General features: G+C 38.5%; 1 protein-coding gene across 1 annotated transcript in view; it reads right to left on the bottom strand.

Moving 5' to 3' along the window:
* The window catches only part of fgf24 (fibroblast growth factor 24), a 26,822-nt gene extending 16,558 nt beyond the window's left edge, over positions 1-10,264 (bottom strand). Inside the window, 2 exon segments of the mRNA XM_067456346.1 lie at positions 120-147; positions 10,128-10,264. Of these exon segments, the coding sequence (XP_067312447.1) occupies positions 120-147; positions 10,128-10,264 (165 nt within the window).
* Between the last annotated feature and the right edge of the window lie 4,808 nt (positions 10,265-15,072).

The following is a 15,072-nucleotide window of genomic DNA, read 5'->3' on the forward strand; positions in this document are numbered from 1 at the left end:
AGAGAGAGAGAGAGAGAGAGAGAGAGAGAGAGAGAGAGAGAGAGAGAGAGAGAGAGAGAGAGAGAAAGAGTTAAGAAAGAGAGGGAAAATCATCCATGACCAATCAACTCTTAAAATACCTGTCTGGCTTTTGGGTGCAGATGTTTTCTGAAGAGGACACAGATGAAAAGATCCCTTTCCTGAGAGATTCACATTTTTTAGGGAATAGTTTACGCACTCAAACCCTGCATGAGCTGCTCTCTTTTGTGGAACAGAAAAGGGTACAAAGTCATACATACATTTTCATTTATAATTTCTGTATATATTTGCTAATTGGTATGTAAAATGAAAACAGTGGTTGGGTGCTTTTCATGTCAATCAGTTGACGTCTTCTTGTCTTCTTGTCTTCTTCTTGTGACCCGCTGCTGTCTGCGTTTCCATCGCGATCTAAAGCACCGTTAAGATTAGTCCAATGGGTTAGTACTGCGCGTGAGTCTTTCAGGTTCCCACTGGATTTCGTCAGCCGCAAATAAACTTAATACAGCTTGAACCTCAGTTCTCGGTCCATTGGTCGTATATTTTAAACTCCATTGTTGATTTGAATAGAAAAGACTAACTGCACGCACAACAACTGACTTTTAGGTTGAAATAAAATGTTGCGTGAGCTCAACCAATCACAAGCAGGACTGTTTTAAGAGGGAAATCTTTACCCGGAACTTTATTTAGACCCCGGTTCCTGTGGACGAAACACACCGAGTACCACCCCAAAGTACCTAGTTCCTTGGGAAAGTTCCTGCAGTAGAAACGGAGCCTAAATGGGCAGTTCTTGACCAAAAACATAAAACTTTTTTTAGTGATCTTATTTATGGACGTTTTTTTCCCCCATATTCTTTGTTAAAGAGTTAATCTATGAACCAATGCAACCAGCTACAAGGTTAATCATACATTTTAATGTGAAGCTACTATAAAAATATTCAAAAATCAGAGAAAAAAGACAAAGATGAAAAGACTTGAGGTTTAATGAGTTAGTTAGGCCATGTTTACTGAGATGTGTTTTGGTTGATCGGATCACAAGCAGATGAGGGAGACATTCCCATTTGCACTCGTGTTTTAATCCATCGCTTTTGTCCACTTTCAACCACTTCTGTCCTGATTTCTTCGAGGAGAGGGTCTAATTTATGCGCTCCTACAAATCTTTTGATCAGACAAAAAAAAATCATGCAATTTCTATATGAATGCAAAAGGAGGTGGTGGAAAAAAGCAGGAGATTTCAGTGTGTGTTAGAAATCAGGAATGGCGAAAGAAAATTGTGCTTGGTATGTTTTTCATCCCAAACCAAACTTAGGTCTTCAGACAAAGTTTAAATCCCGTCTGCCTAGCGCGCTTTCCATAATGTTTACGTGTTAGGTCAGAGACGGCGTGTTTTTTTGCGGTGGAACACGTTTGACACATGAGCGTTTACACTACGAAAGAAACCCAGTCGAATGTGGTTTAGACTATCTCTGGAAGTGGCTGAAAGTGGACAAGCTCTAAACATTTTAGACCCCGTTTACACCTGTATTTAGTGTCGTCCACTTGTGATCCAATTGACTAAAATGCACATTAAAACCAGGTGTAAACAGGGCCTTAGTTAGTTAGTTAGTCAGGTAACAGGTGAACATTTGTCTTTGGCTTCACCACAGAGAAGTCAACACAACTACCTAAAGAGAATTCAGTCTCTTTCACACATATATAGTAGTGTGTGTGTGTGTGTGTGTGTGTGTGTGTGTGTGTGTGTGTGTGTGTGTGTGTGTGTGTGTGTGTGTGTGTGTGTGTGTGTGTGTGTGTGTGTGTGTGTGTGTGTGTGTGTGTGTGTGTGTGTGTGTAATCATATATGTAATAGGGCTGTCAATCTATGCAATTTTTTTATTGCGCTTAATCACACTCAATCGTAATATACAATCGTAACGCCTTATCCTAACGCCATTTATCTCATTAAACACATTCTGTCATCATTTGCTATATCCAGCAATCAGAAAACTGCAAGCTTCATGGATCATTGGAGTCTCCAAAAGGACACAAAATAACCAAATATAAAGAGTGAATATAATTACATTATAAATTAAATGTATACATACATAAGCATCCATGAAAAAGAAAAAACATTAAAGAAAAAAAAACATTACAGAATTCAAAATGTATAGTATGTGTATAAAAAGCAACAACAAGAATATTGTTTTAATTTTAGAGGAGTCAAGCTGCAATACTGAACAGGACCACAGAGAGACGCCCAAAAACTCCTAAATCAACCACTTTGACTGCATAAACCTACGATTACTAAACACAGTGACACAGTGACAAATCCAACATTATCCTTCACACGTGTGTGTGGAAACAACGCAAATGTACTGTGTGTCTGTACATGAATGCAGCGTGCGATCAGTGACCTAAAGCACGCACATACACAGTTTGATCTTTGTGCATTAATGTAAGATACTCTCATGCGCTTGAGAAATTAAAGGCCAGAACGGTGTGCGCTAAACACTAAACGCTTCAACAAGAGTTTTGCATTTAGTACTGTCGTAAATTAAGCTCAAATGTTCTTCCTCAACAAAAGGCAGGAGTTTATGACTTCATTCCCAAGCCTACAATGATTATTTTGTCTGATTCGTAGTTCTGCGGTCTTCTCGTTTCACTCTTCATATGGTAAGTCTCAGTTTGTCGGGATCAGTTGTGAAGATAGATAGAGGACATCGCATCGGAACAAAAAGCCTGCAAATCATATGGGCTGTCACACACCATTTAGCTGCAAATGTGTTCAATTAATCTCGATAAGGGTCTCCAGAACTCAGTCAGGAAGGAAAAAACACCAAACCTCATCCCATCATTCTCAGAGAGCTACAGGTGCCCCATGCGACCCTGGGCCGAGCGTGTTTGAAGTGCAGAAATGCCAGAAACCACTGGGATTGCAATCTGTACAAATATCGCTCATTTTATTTCACTCAGGAGATGCTTAGGGGTGACAAATGACCCTTTTTAGTTTCACCATTTCAAAAGCTGGCTAATGTATCTGGAAAACGCTAAAACAAAATCGTTCGCAGTAATGCAGGATACATTTCAAAGGCTAAAGAGGTCTTTATAGGTAAATATATGGATTCTCATAACAGCTCATTTTTAAGGTGAATGAATCAGGAGAACACAGATAGGCAATTAGCATAACAATATTAAAGTACTTCCCCTCAGAAACTGCTACAACAGGTCTGCATAACACAATTCAAATATTAATCAGGTTTAACATGTAGGTTTAGTTCGTTTAAATGTATTTAAGCTTTTACAAATCATTTTGTAAGGCTTGTCAGATTTGGTAAGTGCTGTCAAAATGATCACTGGTTTAGCAATATTTTGGGTGTATATTTATACAAATATGTATATTTATAACTTTCATTGAATGTAAACATTTTAATAAATAATCATACTAATAATATATTATTATTATTACAAAGCATAATAAACTAACAAATAAAGAATTTATTAGGTTTTAATCAGTTTTCAATAATAACCAATAGCTATTTTTATTAGAATTGTAACTCCTTATAATGTAACTTATGAATTCATAGACTTTCGCTGGACAAATGACAGAATACAGAGTGAAACATTACTGATTTTCAGTGCTGGAATGGGTAGCATCTGGATTATTTAATCAGATTGCAAAAATTTAACTTTTTAAATGCCCATAACCAGCACCTCTCAATTACACGATGTATGAGATGAATAATTATTATAGATTACTATAGTTATAATAGTTCATAAACACACCTAATATATAGCTGTGAAACACAATGACTTTATCATATCCAGTTGCTGTCACTAATTATTGATATGGACAAAAAAGACAAAAAAAATAAAACCTGGAAAACTTTGAATATGTAATGTCATTGCTGTTTACATGATTATTATTTTATTATAATATTTATTTTTAAAAAATGTAATGCAATGATTTCCAAACTTTTTTTATCTATCTATCTATCTATCTATCTATCTATCTATCTATCTATCTATCTATCTATCTATCTATCTATCTATCTATCTATCTATCTATCTATCTATCTATCTATCTATCTATCTATCTATCTATCTATCTATCTATCTATCTATCTATCTATCTATCTATCCAATAATGGGTAAAAAGTAATCAGATTACATTACCTGAAATGAATAATCTAGATTACACTACTAACTATAATTTTTATCATGTAATTTGTAATCAGTAACAAAGTACAATTTGAAGTAATCTACCCAGCACTGTTGTTTTGTTTGATGCTTTCAAGACTGCTTATCATAAATCGTTCAAAACATGTTAGCTAGACAAGAGCTACCTTAATGACGTATTCAATTCTACAGAATTATCTACAACAATATTCCAATTATAATGTTAAAAAAACACGTTTAAGATTACAAGGAATAAAACCCCAAACTTAAGATGTAGTCAAGAACCAATAGAGTGATGACAGTTTTGTTAAATGGCCCAAAACACTTTCAACACTGGCCTTGAGCCATCCTTATTGTTGAGCCGTACTCTTGGATTGGCAGTTAGTAGATCAAGATTGAGAAATAGTCTCTCGGTTATTAACAAAGACCCATGATTCATATAGTTTTACAAGAGTAACCACCGAGAAACCACAAACTAACCACATAGCAGCTTCTAAGAAACCACTGACAAGCTATTAAAACCTGAAATGAAATCCTTTCCAAACTGGCCCTTCTCTCTAATGCCTCTGTGTTCAGAGACAAGGGTTTTTGTGGGTAGTGGAATGCAACTCACATCTCTGCCATAGCCAGCCGAGGAGGTAATGCACTCGCATGCTGGCACATGTTAAGGGAAGCGCGCCTTGTCTCTTATTAATAAAGCTTGGCCTCCTCTCTCAAAACTGGCAGCTCGGTCTTTACCACTTCATGAATCACACGGCACACGTCGCAATCCACATCCATTGCAACCGTCCTACGCCCACCATTAAGACGTGATGATGTAACAGAGGAAGTTTTAAAAAGAAAAAAATCTCTAAAAGCAGATATATATTACACTACAAATATCATCATGAGAATGCACTGCCTGAGAGAGATGGAGACAGAGGTTTAGGCTCTAACAGATTAGAACAGGATAGAATGTCAAAGCTCAGCAAAGTATTAAAAAAAACAGAAATCTGACAATGACAATGATGGCTTCCTTTCTGTCTAATCTAAACATACCAGCATGATCACTTATTTTCCCCTCGGGCTATCGTATTGTTCCACTTCCATTCTGAAAGCTCTCCACAAATAGTTGAAATGCTTCTTTGCTTTTTTTGGGCTGTATCTAGACAGTGTGTTAACATGTCGTTTTTGATGTACCTGGCCTCTTACAGCGATGCACATAGAGCAGGTCTGAAAGAAATAAAGAGGAAAAAAAACATATAAATGAACTCTTAGAAACATGTTGGCAATAACACACAAACAGATAAACAAAAATGAGAGAAAACATATAACGTAAGCATATATTAAACATATAACTTAAACAAAATTACCCAAGCATGGCAAGTTATGTTGACCCTTTTGCCTTAAACCTTGAACCTGGTTGCCTTAAAATTTTGAGTTTATTGAAATTAAAAATTTGAGTTGATACAATGAAGGAAATGTATTAATTAATTAGAAACTCAAAATATTATTGTATATGAACCACTTAAAAAAATTGATAAATCATGAAAATAGCACTATGTGGCATGTTTCACTGCGTCATCAGAAATAAAACACACACAATTACCCAATATGCTTACAAAATCTTTTAATAATCTTTTAATAAAGGTTGTCGAATCTCAAAAAATGTTCATTGTATTAACTCAAAATTTCAATTTCAATGAACTCAAAATTAAGGCAACCAGGTAACTTTTTTTCTAAATATTTTTTTACAGTGTACTAAAGCTACTAACTCCATCAGTTAGGGTTTGAAGAACTGTTACCAAAGATATAACATGCTAGAAAAATAAAAATCACTGCAATAATGATCCACTCTTAATCATTTCAAATCAAACATTGACTCTTTTTTTTAGCTGAGCAGTGTATACAATTCATTTTGAATTGAATTACTTTTTTCTTCATCTTAGAATACTGAGAAAGATATGAATAGTCCTAGAATGAGCGCTTACACTCTTTGAGTGATGCACTGAATCCAGCCTTGTTCAATTGCTGGGAAATGGAGGCCACATTTGCACCGACCCTGCTTCAGTGCAGATTCCAGTGTGATATTGCAGAATAATTAGTCCCTCCATCTCATACTTCAGGCATTCTTTTTTTCCATCGGTGGGGAAAGGATTATGCAATGTGTTCCTCCAGAGGCCCATGCTACCTGACAGAAAGTTCACGCCAGCACAGGCATAGCCGGAGACTGTGGGAAAGTGAACAGTTCCACAAGCTTGCAATGCTAATGAAACAGTTAAGAGCTTGGTTTGCTTCTAACGAACCAATGGAACAGATGGAACATATGTTGCGGAGATGGTAAATTGGGTTAGACTTCTCTGGTCAGCAAAGAAGAATGAGCTGTAAAACATTTGTTCCCAAAAAACAAAAAGATGCTGCAATCAAGAAGTCCAAAGAGTCACAAAAAAAAAGTAAGTAGTAGGTTTTCTAGCAGATGAAAACAATGCTTAATTCCCCGTTGACCATAATTAATATATAAAAGGAAGTAAAGCATGCTTTTGTTTATTACGTTTGTTTGTTACAAAGGTCCAGTTGCATTAAATTCTATGTATTTTAGTGCAAATTCCTCTGCCACTTGAAGCTGAATCATTAAATTAGACAAATACCAACATGGACAGGTTTTGTGGCATCCCCTCATTCCTCAAAAAAATAGAACAAAACTCAAGACAAAACAACTTATGGGTATTGCACACTGTGCGATTTTCAACATCCTTTGCGAATGTCCCTTGTCAGACTGTACGAACATGATCGCCATGTCACACTGTAAGATCTCAGTTGGCATTAATGTCAGACTGTACGATAGTGAAAGCACGCTAAAAACGGACACGCACAAGAAAACTCGTCCGGAGTTTTATATCATCAATGAATGACGCGGTTGGTGACAGTGAGCTGCATTACACGCGACTGAAATGCTGGCTACAAAGAAATCTCTAGCTCTCGTTTTGGTTATAATTTGTCTTGAAAAACGGAGATATTTGACTCTCGTCGTAGGAGAAGTCACACTGCAGGATTGTGTGCCAAATCTTCTGACACTGCCAGCATTTCGTCTGAGGAAAAATTTGATCGTAGCGCTCATTAATCGGCTGCCGGTGAACATGTCAAACTAACGACCAAAGACGTCAGACTTTAGCCTAGGATCAGAGGAATCTTTTAGGATTTGCTAAATTTGTCTCAGACGGCCAAATCGTGGACAAAATCACACAGTGTGCACCAGGCTTTAGACTACGGTTTCAAAGGTAAATCCCACAAGCGGTTTATAACTGCAGTTTTGCAATGCAATTATTAACCAAAAATCTTACCTTCTGCTGTATCTTTACATCAGGGATGTCCAATCCTGCTCCTGGAGGGCCACTGTCCTGCAGAGTTTAGCTCCAACCCCAGCGAAACACACCTGAAACAGCTTATCAAGGTCTAACTAGGCAAACTGAAAACTTCCAGGCAGGTGTTTTGAGGCAGATTGGAGGTAAACTCTGCAGGGCAATGGCTCTCCAGGAGCAAGTTACATTTATGCATTTGGCAAACTTTTATCCAAAGCGATTTACATTGCATTTAAGGTAACATTTTATCAGTTAATGCTTATGGGAATCAATCTCAAGACTGTGATATCTCTAGCGCCTCTACTCTTGAAGCTACACTCAAATTATTGTTACAATTAGCAGCAACCTAAAATGTATCGTTAGAATACATTTCACAGATTTAACTTGTTGGGGTAACCCAAATATCAAAGTTTTTTAGTTTTCAAGCAGGGACACTTACTTTTGAAGGAAACCTATTATCCCCTTTTTCAATGAATGGTGTTTTTAGAGCATTCAAGCTTGAAAACCTATGTTTCACATTGTTGCAGCTCCTCTCTTCCCAGTCTATCAGTAACGCCGAGGGGTGCGTTTCCCAAAAGCATTGTTAGCCAACTATGGTCGCAAGTTCCGTCGTTACCAGCATTCTTCAACGAGATGGTGTTTGCCGAAATCATAGTTCCAACAAACCTTCGCAAACAGGAACGCAAAGTTGTGTGGTTGGAACGACGGCTATATGAAAGGATAGTTTCTTATTTGCAGGACATGTTGACCTAATAAATCCTTATCTCGTGCAAAATAAGTTTTACAACTGATTTACAATCTACATCTTTTTTATTTTTTGTAATTTATGTCTTTTAGTTTGTGAAAAGGTTTAAAGCGCCATTTTTGGAGAGTGTGCATGTGTGTACATGCTTTAGTATGTAAGAACAAGCTTATGATTGAATCTGGAAATAAAGCAAAATAGCTGATAAAAACAAGAATTAGTCCCCAGATGCCATGTCTGTAATTTATAGCAAACAATCTAGCATTCATTTAATCTCAAGCGGATTAATTAAAATAAGTTGTTACTCTACCACCTTTTTGACATCATTAACCAATGCGGTTTAGCGGAAATTTGCAACAATACTGTTTCGGGAAAAAGTTGCGACTAGTTGATTTCTTCAACGATGCATTGTATTATGGTAGTTAATCATAGAATTACATCGTTCTAAGGGAAACTACCTTTTGTTTAGTTCCTGTCTCTATGAAGCCTTCTGAAAAGTGAAATGTGCTCTGATTGGTTAGCTGGACCAGTGTGTTGTGATTGGTCAGCTGCTTCCAGCGTGTTTCGGAAATTACCAGCTGTTCATTTCAAGACACTACATTTAATTATGTTAAAGCTGCAGTCCGTAACTTTTTGTGCTCTAGCAGTTAATAAACAGAACTGCATGCGTCTTGTGGAAGAACATTGCAGCCGGAGCTACTTCTCTCTGTTTACTGTTTATGTCTATGGCGAGTCACGCAGGGACTGTGCTCCTCCGCAGCAGTTCCTACCAGACTGGCCTGAAATAGTCCCAATATAATTAATATTATTCAGGGTACCATAATTATTCAGGGAAAGACACAAACACGGTTTGGAAAATGGATTCATGTTGGACGTTCTCATTATCATCATTTTTGTAAATCTTGAACACAAAGTTACGGACAGCAGCTTTAAATAATTTCATTTATAATTATTAAAATTAGGAATAGTGTGACGTGCTTGAGAAAACTCAAGACTATTATCGAGACATTTCAGGGAGCTCAGAAATAGTGCTTTCTAATATATAGAATAAGTCCATTTGGAGTGCTTTGTAACTTTGCAGACCTTTTTCATGCTCAAACAACACTTGCACAGACACAATAATTCACGACACTGGTAAATATGGCGATTGGCATTAAACTTGGCATGACCTGTGAAGGGAAGATTATCAGTGAATAACAACTGAATTTTTGGACTGTTCCCCACACAAAGCTCTCATTTGACTTCAGATGATTTGGGATAAGATTTGGCCCATGTTCTGATGAATGTTGGTGTCCAGGTCCAAACCAATCACTCAATATCACAGCTCTGCGGACCCAAACGAGACTGAGCCATACCCCTGCCAAGCTCATGACAGCTGAAATTGAAGCAACGTCAAACATTTAATCAGCCTTGATCCAACCAGTTTTTGCCCCGAGGGTTCCCGTTAAACATGCCAAGTTGCCATTCTTTCACTCTCCCACAGTCAATGTTTACAAATCTGTCTCCTCTCCACATCAGCAGTCTGTTTTATCACCATGAGCATGAGCTCTTTGTTTTACCTGGCCCAGGTATATCAGACAGGTTCAGCGTTGCGTCTTTCCACGCAGAGCAAGAACTGGCGCTACGCTGAGAAGCTGATAAATCATAGCCCAAGCATCTTCAGCACTTGAAACCCGCACTTACATTGAATATACTCAGAGATTTGGGCTCTGTCCCAAAACCTATAAGCTGTCTATTATCTACATAGAAAGCCACCTTTTAAGGGAGCATCCTAACTCAAATGGTGTGCTCTACTTGTCTCCTCTACTCGTACACATTTTAGATTTGAATAGAGGTTGTAGATGTGAATGAAGGGTGGAATCATTGTCCTTTTGCATTACCCAAGGTTCCGCCACAGCATTTCAATCAGGTTGAGGTCTGGACTATCACTGGGCCATTGTAACACCTTGACTTTCTTCTTTTTCAGCCATTCTTTAGTAGATTTACTGGTGTGCTTGGGATCATTGTCCTGTTGCATTACCCAATTTCAGCCAAACTTAAGATGTCGGACCGATCGCCTCACATTTGAATACTTTACCCCCCTTGTATGTAAAGCACTTTGTGTACCCAGAAAAGCGCGATATAAACAAATTATTATACTTTGGTACACAGAGGAGCCAAGGTGCCCAGGTCCTGTGGCTGCAAAACATGCCCAAATCATCACCCCTCATGTGGCGCTGTGATTTTTTGGCAGAGTATCTCCACTTTGGTCTCTTCTGTCCAAAAGACCTTTGTCCAGAAGTCTTGTGGTTTGTTCAGATGCAACTTTGCAAAGCCATGCTGCCATGTTCTTTGTAGCGAAGCTTTCTCCTTCCAAACAAGCCATACTTGTTCAGTCTTTTTCTAATACTGTCATGAACTTTAATATTTATCATGTTAACTGAGGCCTGTAGAGTCTGAGGTGTAGCTCTTGGATGTTTTGGGATTTCTCTAAGCATTGCACGATCTGACCTTGGGGTGAATTTGGTTGACGTTTGCTCTTGGGATGACTGGCAACTGTCTTGAATGTTTTCCACTTGTTAATAATCTTCCTCACTGCAGAATGTTGGACTTCATATTGTATTGGAAATGGCCGTATAACCCTTCTCAGATTGATAGCAGCAACAATTGCTTCTCTGAGATCATTGCTGATGTCCTTCCTCCTTAGCTTTGTGTTAACACACACCTGAATGCTCCGGACCAGCAAACTGCCAACACAACACTCACTGATGATCAGTTAATCCAAGGCATTTTAAAGAGGGTGTACTTTTATTTTTTATTTTTTTCACATAACTGTATATAATCCACAAATAAGATGGAAAAAATAGTCCATTTATAATACATTTTCGAGGTATGTTTTCTGCACTCAAATTACAGCATAGCCATAGATCATCATTATTTATATATAAACCTATTTTATTTATTTATTTTTTATTTACAAATGCATTTATTCAGATTTGCTAAGAATGTAAAAATTAAGAAAATGGTTAAATTATGGCTAACTGTGGAACAATCGCCAATTGGATTTGTTGATGATATATACTATACACAGTATATGCACCGGCAGGCATAACATTATGACAGGTGAAGTGAATAACTGATTATCTCTTCATCACGGCACTGTTAGTGGGTGGGATATATTAGGCAGCAAGTAAACATTTCTTTCCTCAAAGGTGATGTATTAGAAGCAGTAAAAATAGGTAGGAGTAAGGATTTGATCGAGTTTGACAATGGCCAAATATGCAAATGTGATGGTTAGACAACTGGGTCAGAACATCTCTAAAACTGCAGCTCTTGTGGTGTGTTTCCGGTCTGCAGTGATCAGTATCTATCAAAAGTGGTCCAAGGAAGGAACAGTGGTGAACCAGCGACAGGGTCATGGGTGGCCAAGGCTCATTGATGCACGTGGGGAGCGAAAGCTGGCCTGTGTGGTCCGATCAAATAGACGAGTGACTGTGTCACTTACCTGGAGAACATATGGCACCAGGATGCACTATGGGAAGGATGCAAGCAGGCGGCGGCTGTGCGATGGTTTGGGCAATGTTCTGCTGGGAAACCTTGGGTCATGCCATCCATGCCGATGTTACTTTGTATCACCTGCATTGTTGCAGACCCTGTACACCCTTGCATTGAAACGGTTGTGGCCTCTTTCAGCAGGATAATGTGCCCTGCCACAAAGTAAAAATGGTTCAGGAATGGTTTGAGGAGCACAAGTTGGAGGCGTTGACCTGGCCTCCAAATTCTCCAGATCTCAATCCAATCGAGCATCTGTGGGATGTGCTGAACAGACCAGTCTGATCCATGGAAGCCCCACCTCGAACTTACAGGACTTACAGGATCTGCTGCTAACATATTGATGCCAGATACCACAGCAAACATTTAGCGGTCTAGTGGAGTCCATGCCTTGATGCAGGGCTGTTTTGGCAGCAAAACAATATTTGGAGACCAACACAATATTAGGACATGATCGGTATCCGTGTGTGTGTGTATATAACGCATCTCTATAGGCTTTGTAAGAGATTGAAGCACTACTGGTTCCACTGCACCTGTAGTCAATAAAATAAAAACAGTATGCAAAAGTATATCGTATGCAACCATAAACATTTCAAACAGCAGCACATTACACTGATTTCACATGACTCATCGTGCTGCATGCTTAATTCAGTAATCATCTCAGAAGTTGAATCTGCTATTTTGAGATTTTTAATCCAACTTTGTGTGAAAATGTTCAAATTTTGGGCAGTCTCATCAAATAATGGGTCAAGAAGGAGATGTTAAAGATGACATATGACATCGCTGCCAATTCATTCATCACAATGGATAGAAGGTCAAGTCAAGCGCATTTCATTGTGGGATACAGTTTTCCCACGCAGCTCTGTTTGTATATTGCACATCAGAGTATTACACGGATACAGAAAATGTGCATGCTGTTCAGAGAATCTATACTATTTTTTATTTTAAAATAGTGTGTCTGTAAAATCTCAGCTCTACACTTCTTTTCCTCACCTGTATGCAGGGGCATCATGAGCAAATTTAGGATGTGTTTACACGACACCGTTATCAACTGAAAACAGAAAACATGTTCTATACGTTTTGGCCGTTCATTTACATGACAACAGCATGTAAATAAAAACTTTTGAAAAATGGTTTCAATGTGCGCATGCGCATGACGTCACCGCTTTCACAAATTTACAATATGTGAAATTTACAAAAAGTGCAAATTTGTGAAAGCGGTGACGTCATGCGCATACACCAACTACTGGCTGGCATGCATAATACAGCATTTTTAGTTTTCAAGTGAATGGGGATTGATTTGTCAGTGTCTGTACACGAAAAATGTAAAAGATACAAATATTTTTTTAGGAATTTGCATTCAAAATATCACAAGGGGGATGTGAAATATTTGATGGAATCAATCCCCCAGTTTCACAGACCAAGCTTAAACCTAGTTTTAGACTACAATGCATGTTTGAGCGGTTTTAACTAAAAGCAACTTGCACTGACATATCTTAAAATACAGGTCCTTCTCAAAAAATTTGCATATTGTGATAAAAGTTCATTATTTTCCATAATGTAATGATAAAAATTAAACTTTCATATATTTTAGATTCATTGCACACCAACTGAAATATTTCAGGTCTTTTATTGTTTTAATACTGATGATTTTGGCATACAGCTCATGAAAACCCAAAATTCCTATCTCAAAATATTAGCATATTTCATCCGACCAATAAAAGAAAAGTGTTTTTAATACAAAAAAGCCAACCTTCAAATAATTATGTTCAGTTCGGCACTCAATACTTGGTCGGGAACCCTTTTGCAGAAATGACTGCTTCAATGCGGCGTGGCATGGAGGCGATCAGTCTGTGGCACTGCTGAGGTGTTATGGAGGCCCAGGATGCTTCGATAGCGGCCGTAAGCTCATCCAGAGTGTTGGGTCTTGCGTCTCTCAACTTTCTCTTCACAATATCCCACAGATTCTCTATGAGATTCAGGTCAGGAGAGTTGGCAGGCCAATTGAGCACAGTAATACCATGGTCAGTAAACCATTTACCAGTGGTTATGGCACTGTGAGCAGGTGCCAGGTCGTGCTGAAAAACCAAATCTTCATCTCCATAAAGCTTTTCAGCAGATGGAAGCATGTAGTGCTCCAAAATCTCCTGATAGCGAGCTGCATTGACCCTGTCCTTGATAAAACACAGTGGACCAACACCAGCAGCTGACATGGCACCCCAGACCATCACTGACTGTGGGTACTTGACACTGGACTTCAGGCATTTCCTTCTCCCCAGTCTTCCTCCAGACTCTGGCACCTTGATTTCCGAATGACATGCAAAATTTGCTTTCATCCGAAAAAAGTACTTTGGACCACTGAGCAACAGTCCAGCGCTGCTTCTCTGTAGTCCAAAGTGGCTTGACCTGGGGAATGCGACACCTGTAGCCCATTTCCTGCACACGCCTGTGCACGGTGGCTCTGGATGTTTCTACTCCAGACTCAGTCCACTGCTTCCGCAGGTCCCCCAAGGTCTGGAATCGGTCCTTCTCCACAATCTTCCTCAGGGTCACCTCTTCTCATTGTGCAGCGTTTTTTGCCACACTTTTTCCTTCCCACTGAGGTGCCTTGATACAGCACTCTGGGAACAGCCTATTCGTTCAGAAATTTCTTTCTGTGTCTTACCCTCTCGCTTGAGGGTGTCAATGATGGCCTTCTGGACAGCAGTCAGGTCGGCAGTCTTACCCATGATTGCGGTTTTGAGTAATGAACCAGGCTGGGAGTTTTTAAAAGCCTCAGGAATCTTTTGCAGGTGTTTGGAGTTAATTAGTTGATTCAGATGATTAGGTTAATAGCTCGTTTAGAGAACCTTTTCATGATATGCTAATTTTTTAAGACAGGAATTTTGGGTTTTCATGAGCTGTATGCCAAAATCATCAGTATTAAAACAATAAAAGACCTGAAATATTTCAGTTGGTGTGCAATGAATCTAAAATATATGAAAGTTTAATTTTTATCATTACATTATGGAAAATAATGAACTTTATCAAAATATGCTAATTTTTTTTTAGAAGGACCTGTATGTCAGCGCAATTGTTTTGTCTCAGTATACACACCAGTAATGTTGTTTTCTAAGGCGCATTTATAAATTCTACTTATGTGTCCTAATTGAACTAAGGCCTAATCCTAGCTTTAAGGCCTGTCTGTGAAACCAGGCCTATGTCTCAGTACTCATGAGAAAAGAGTAGTCTATGATCATGCAAGGTAAAGGGCCTGATAAATTCTTCAGAGTTAAAGAGTGATGTTTGAGGAGT

The sequence above is a fragment of the Pseudorasbora parva genome, chromosome 11 (genome assembly GCF_024679245.1).
Source record: "Pseudorasbora parva isolate DD20220531a chromosome 11, ASM2467924v1, whole genome shotgun sequence".
In the NCBI taxonomy this organism is placed as follows: domain Eukaryota; kingdom Metazoa; phylum Chordata; class Actinopteri; order Cypriniformes; family Gobionidae; genus Pseudorasbora; species Pseudorasbora parva.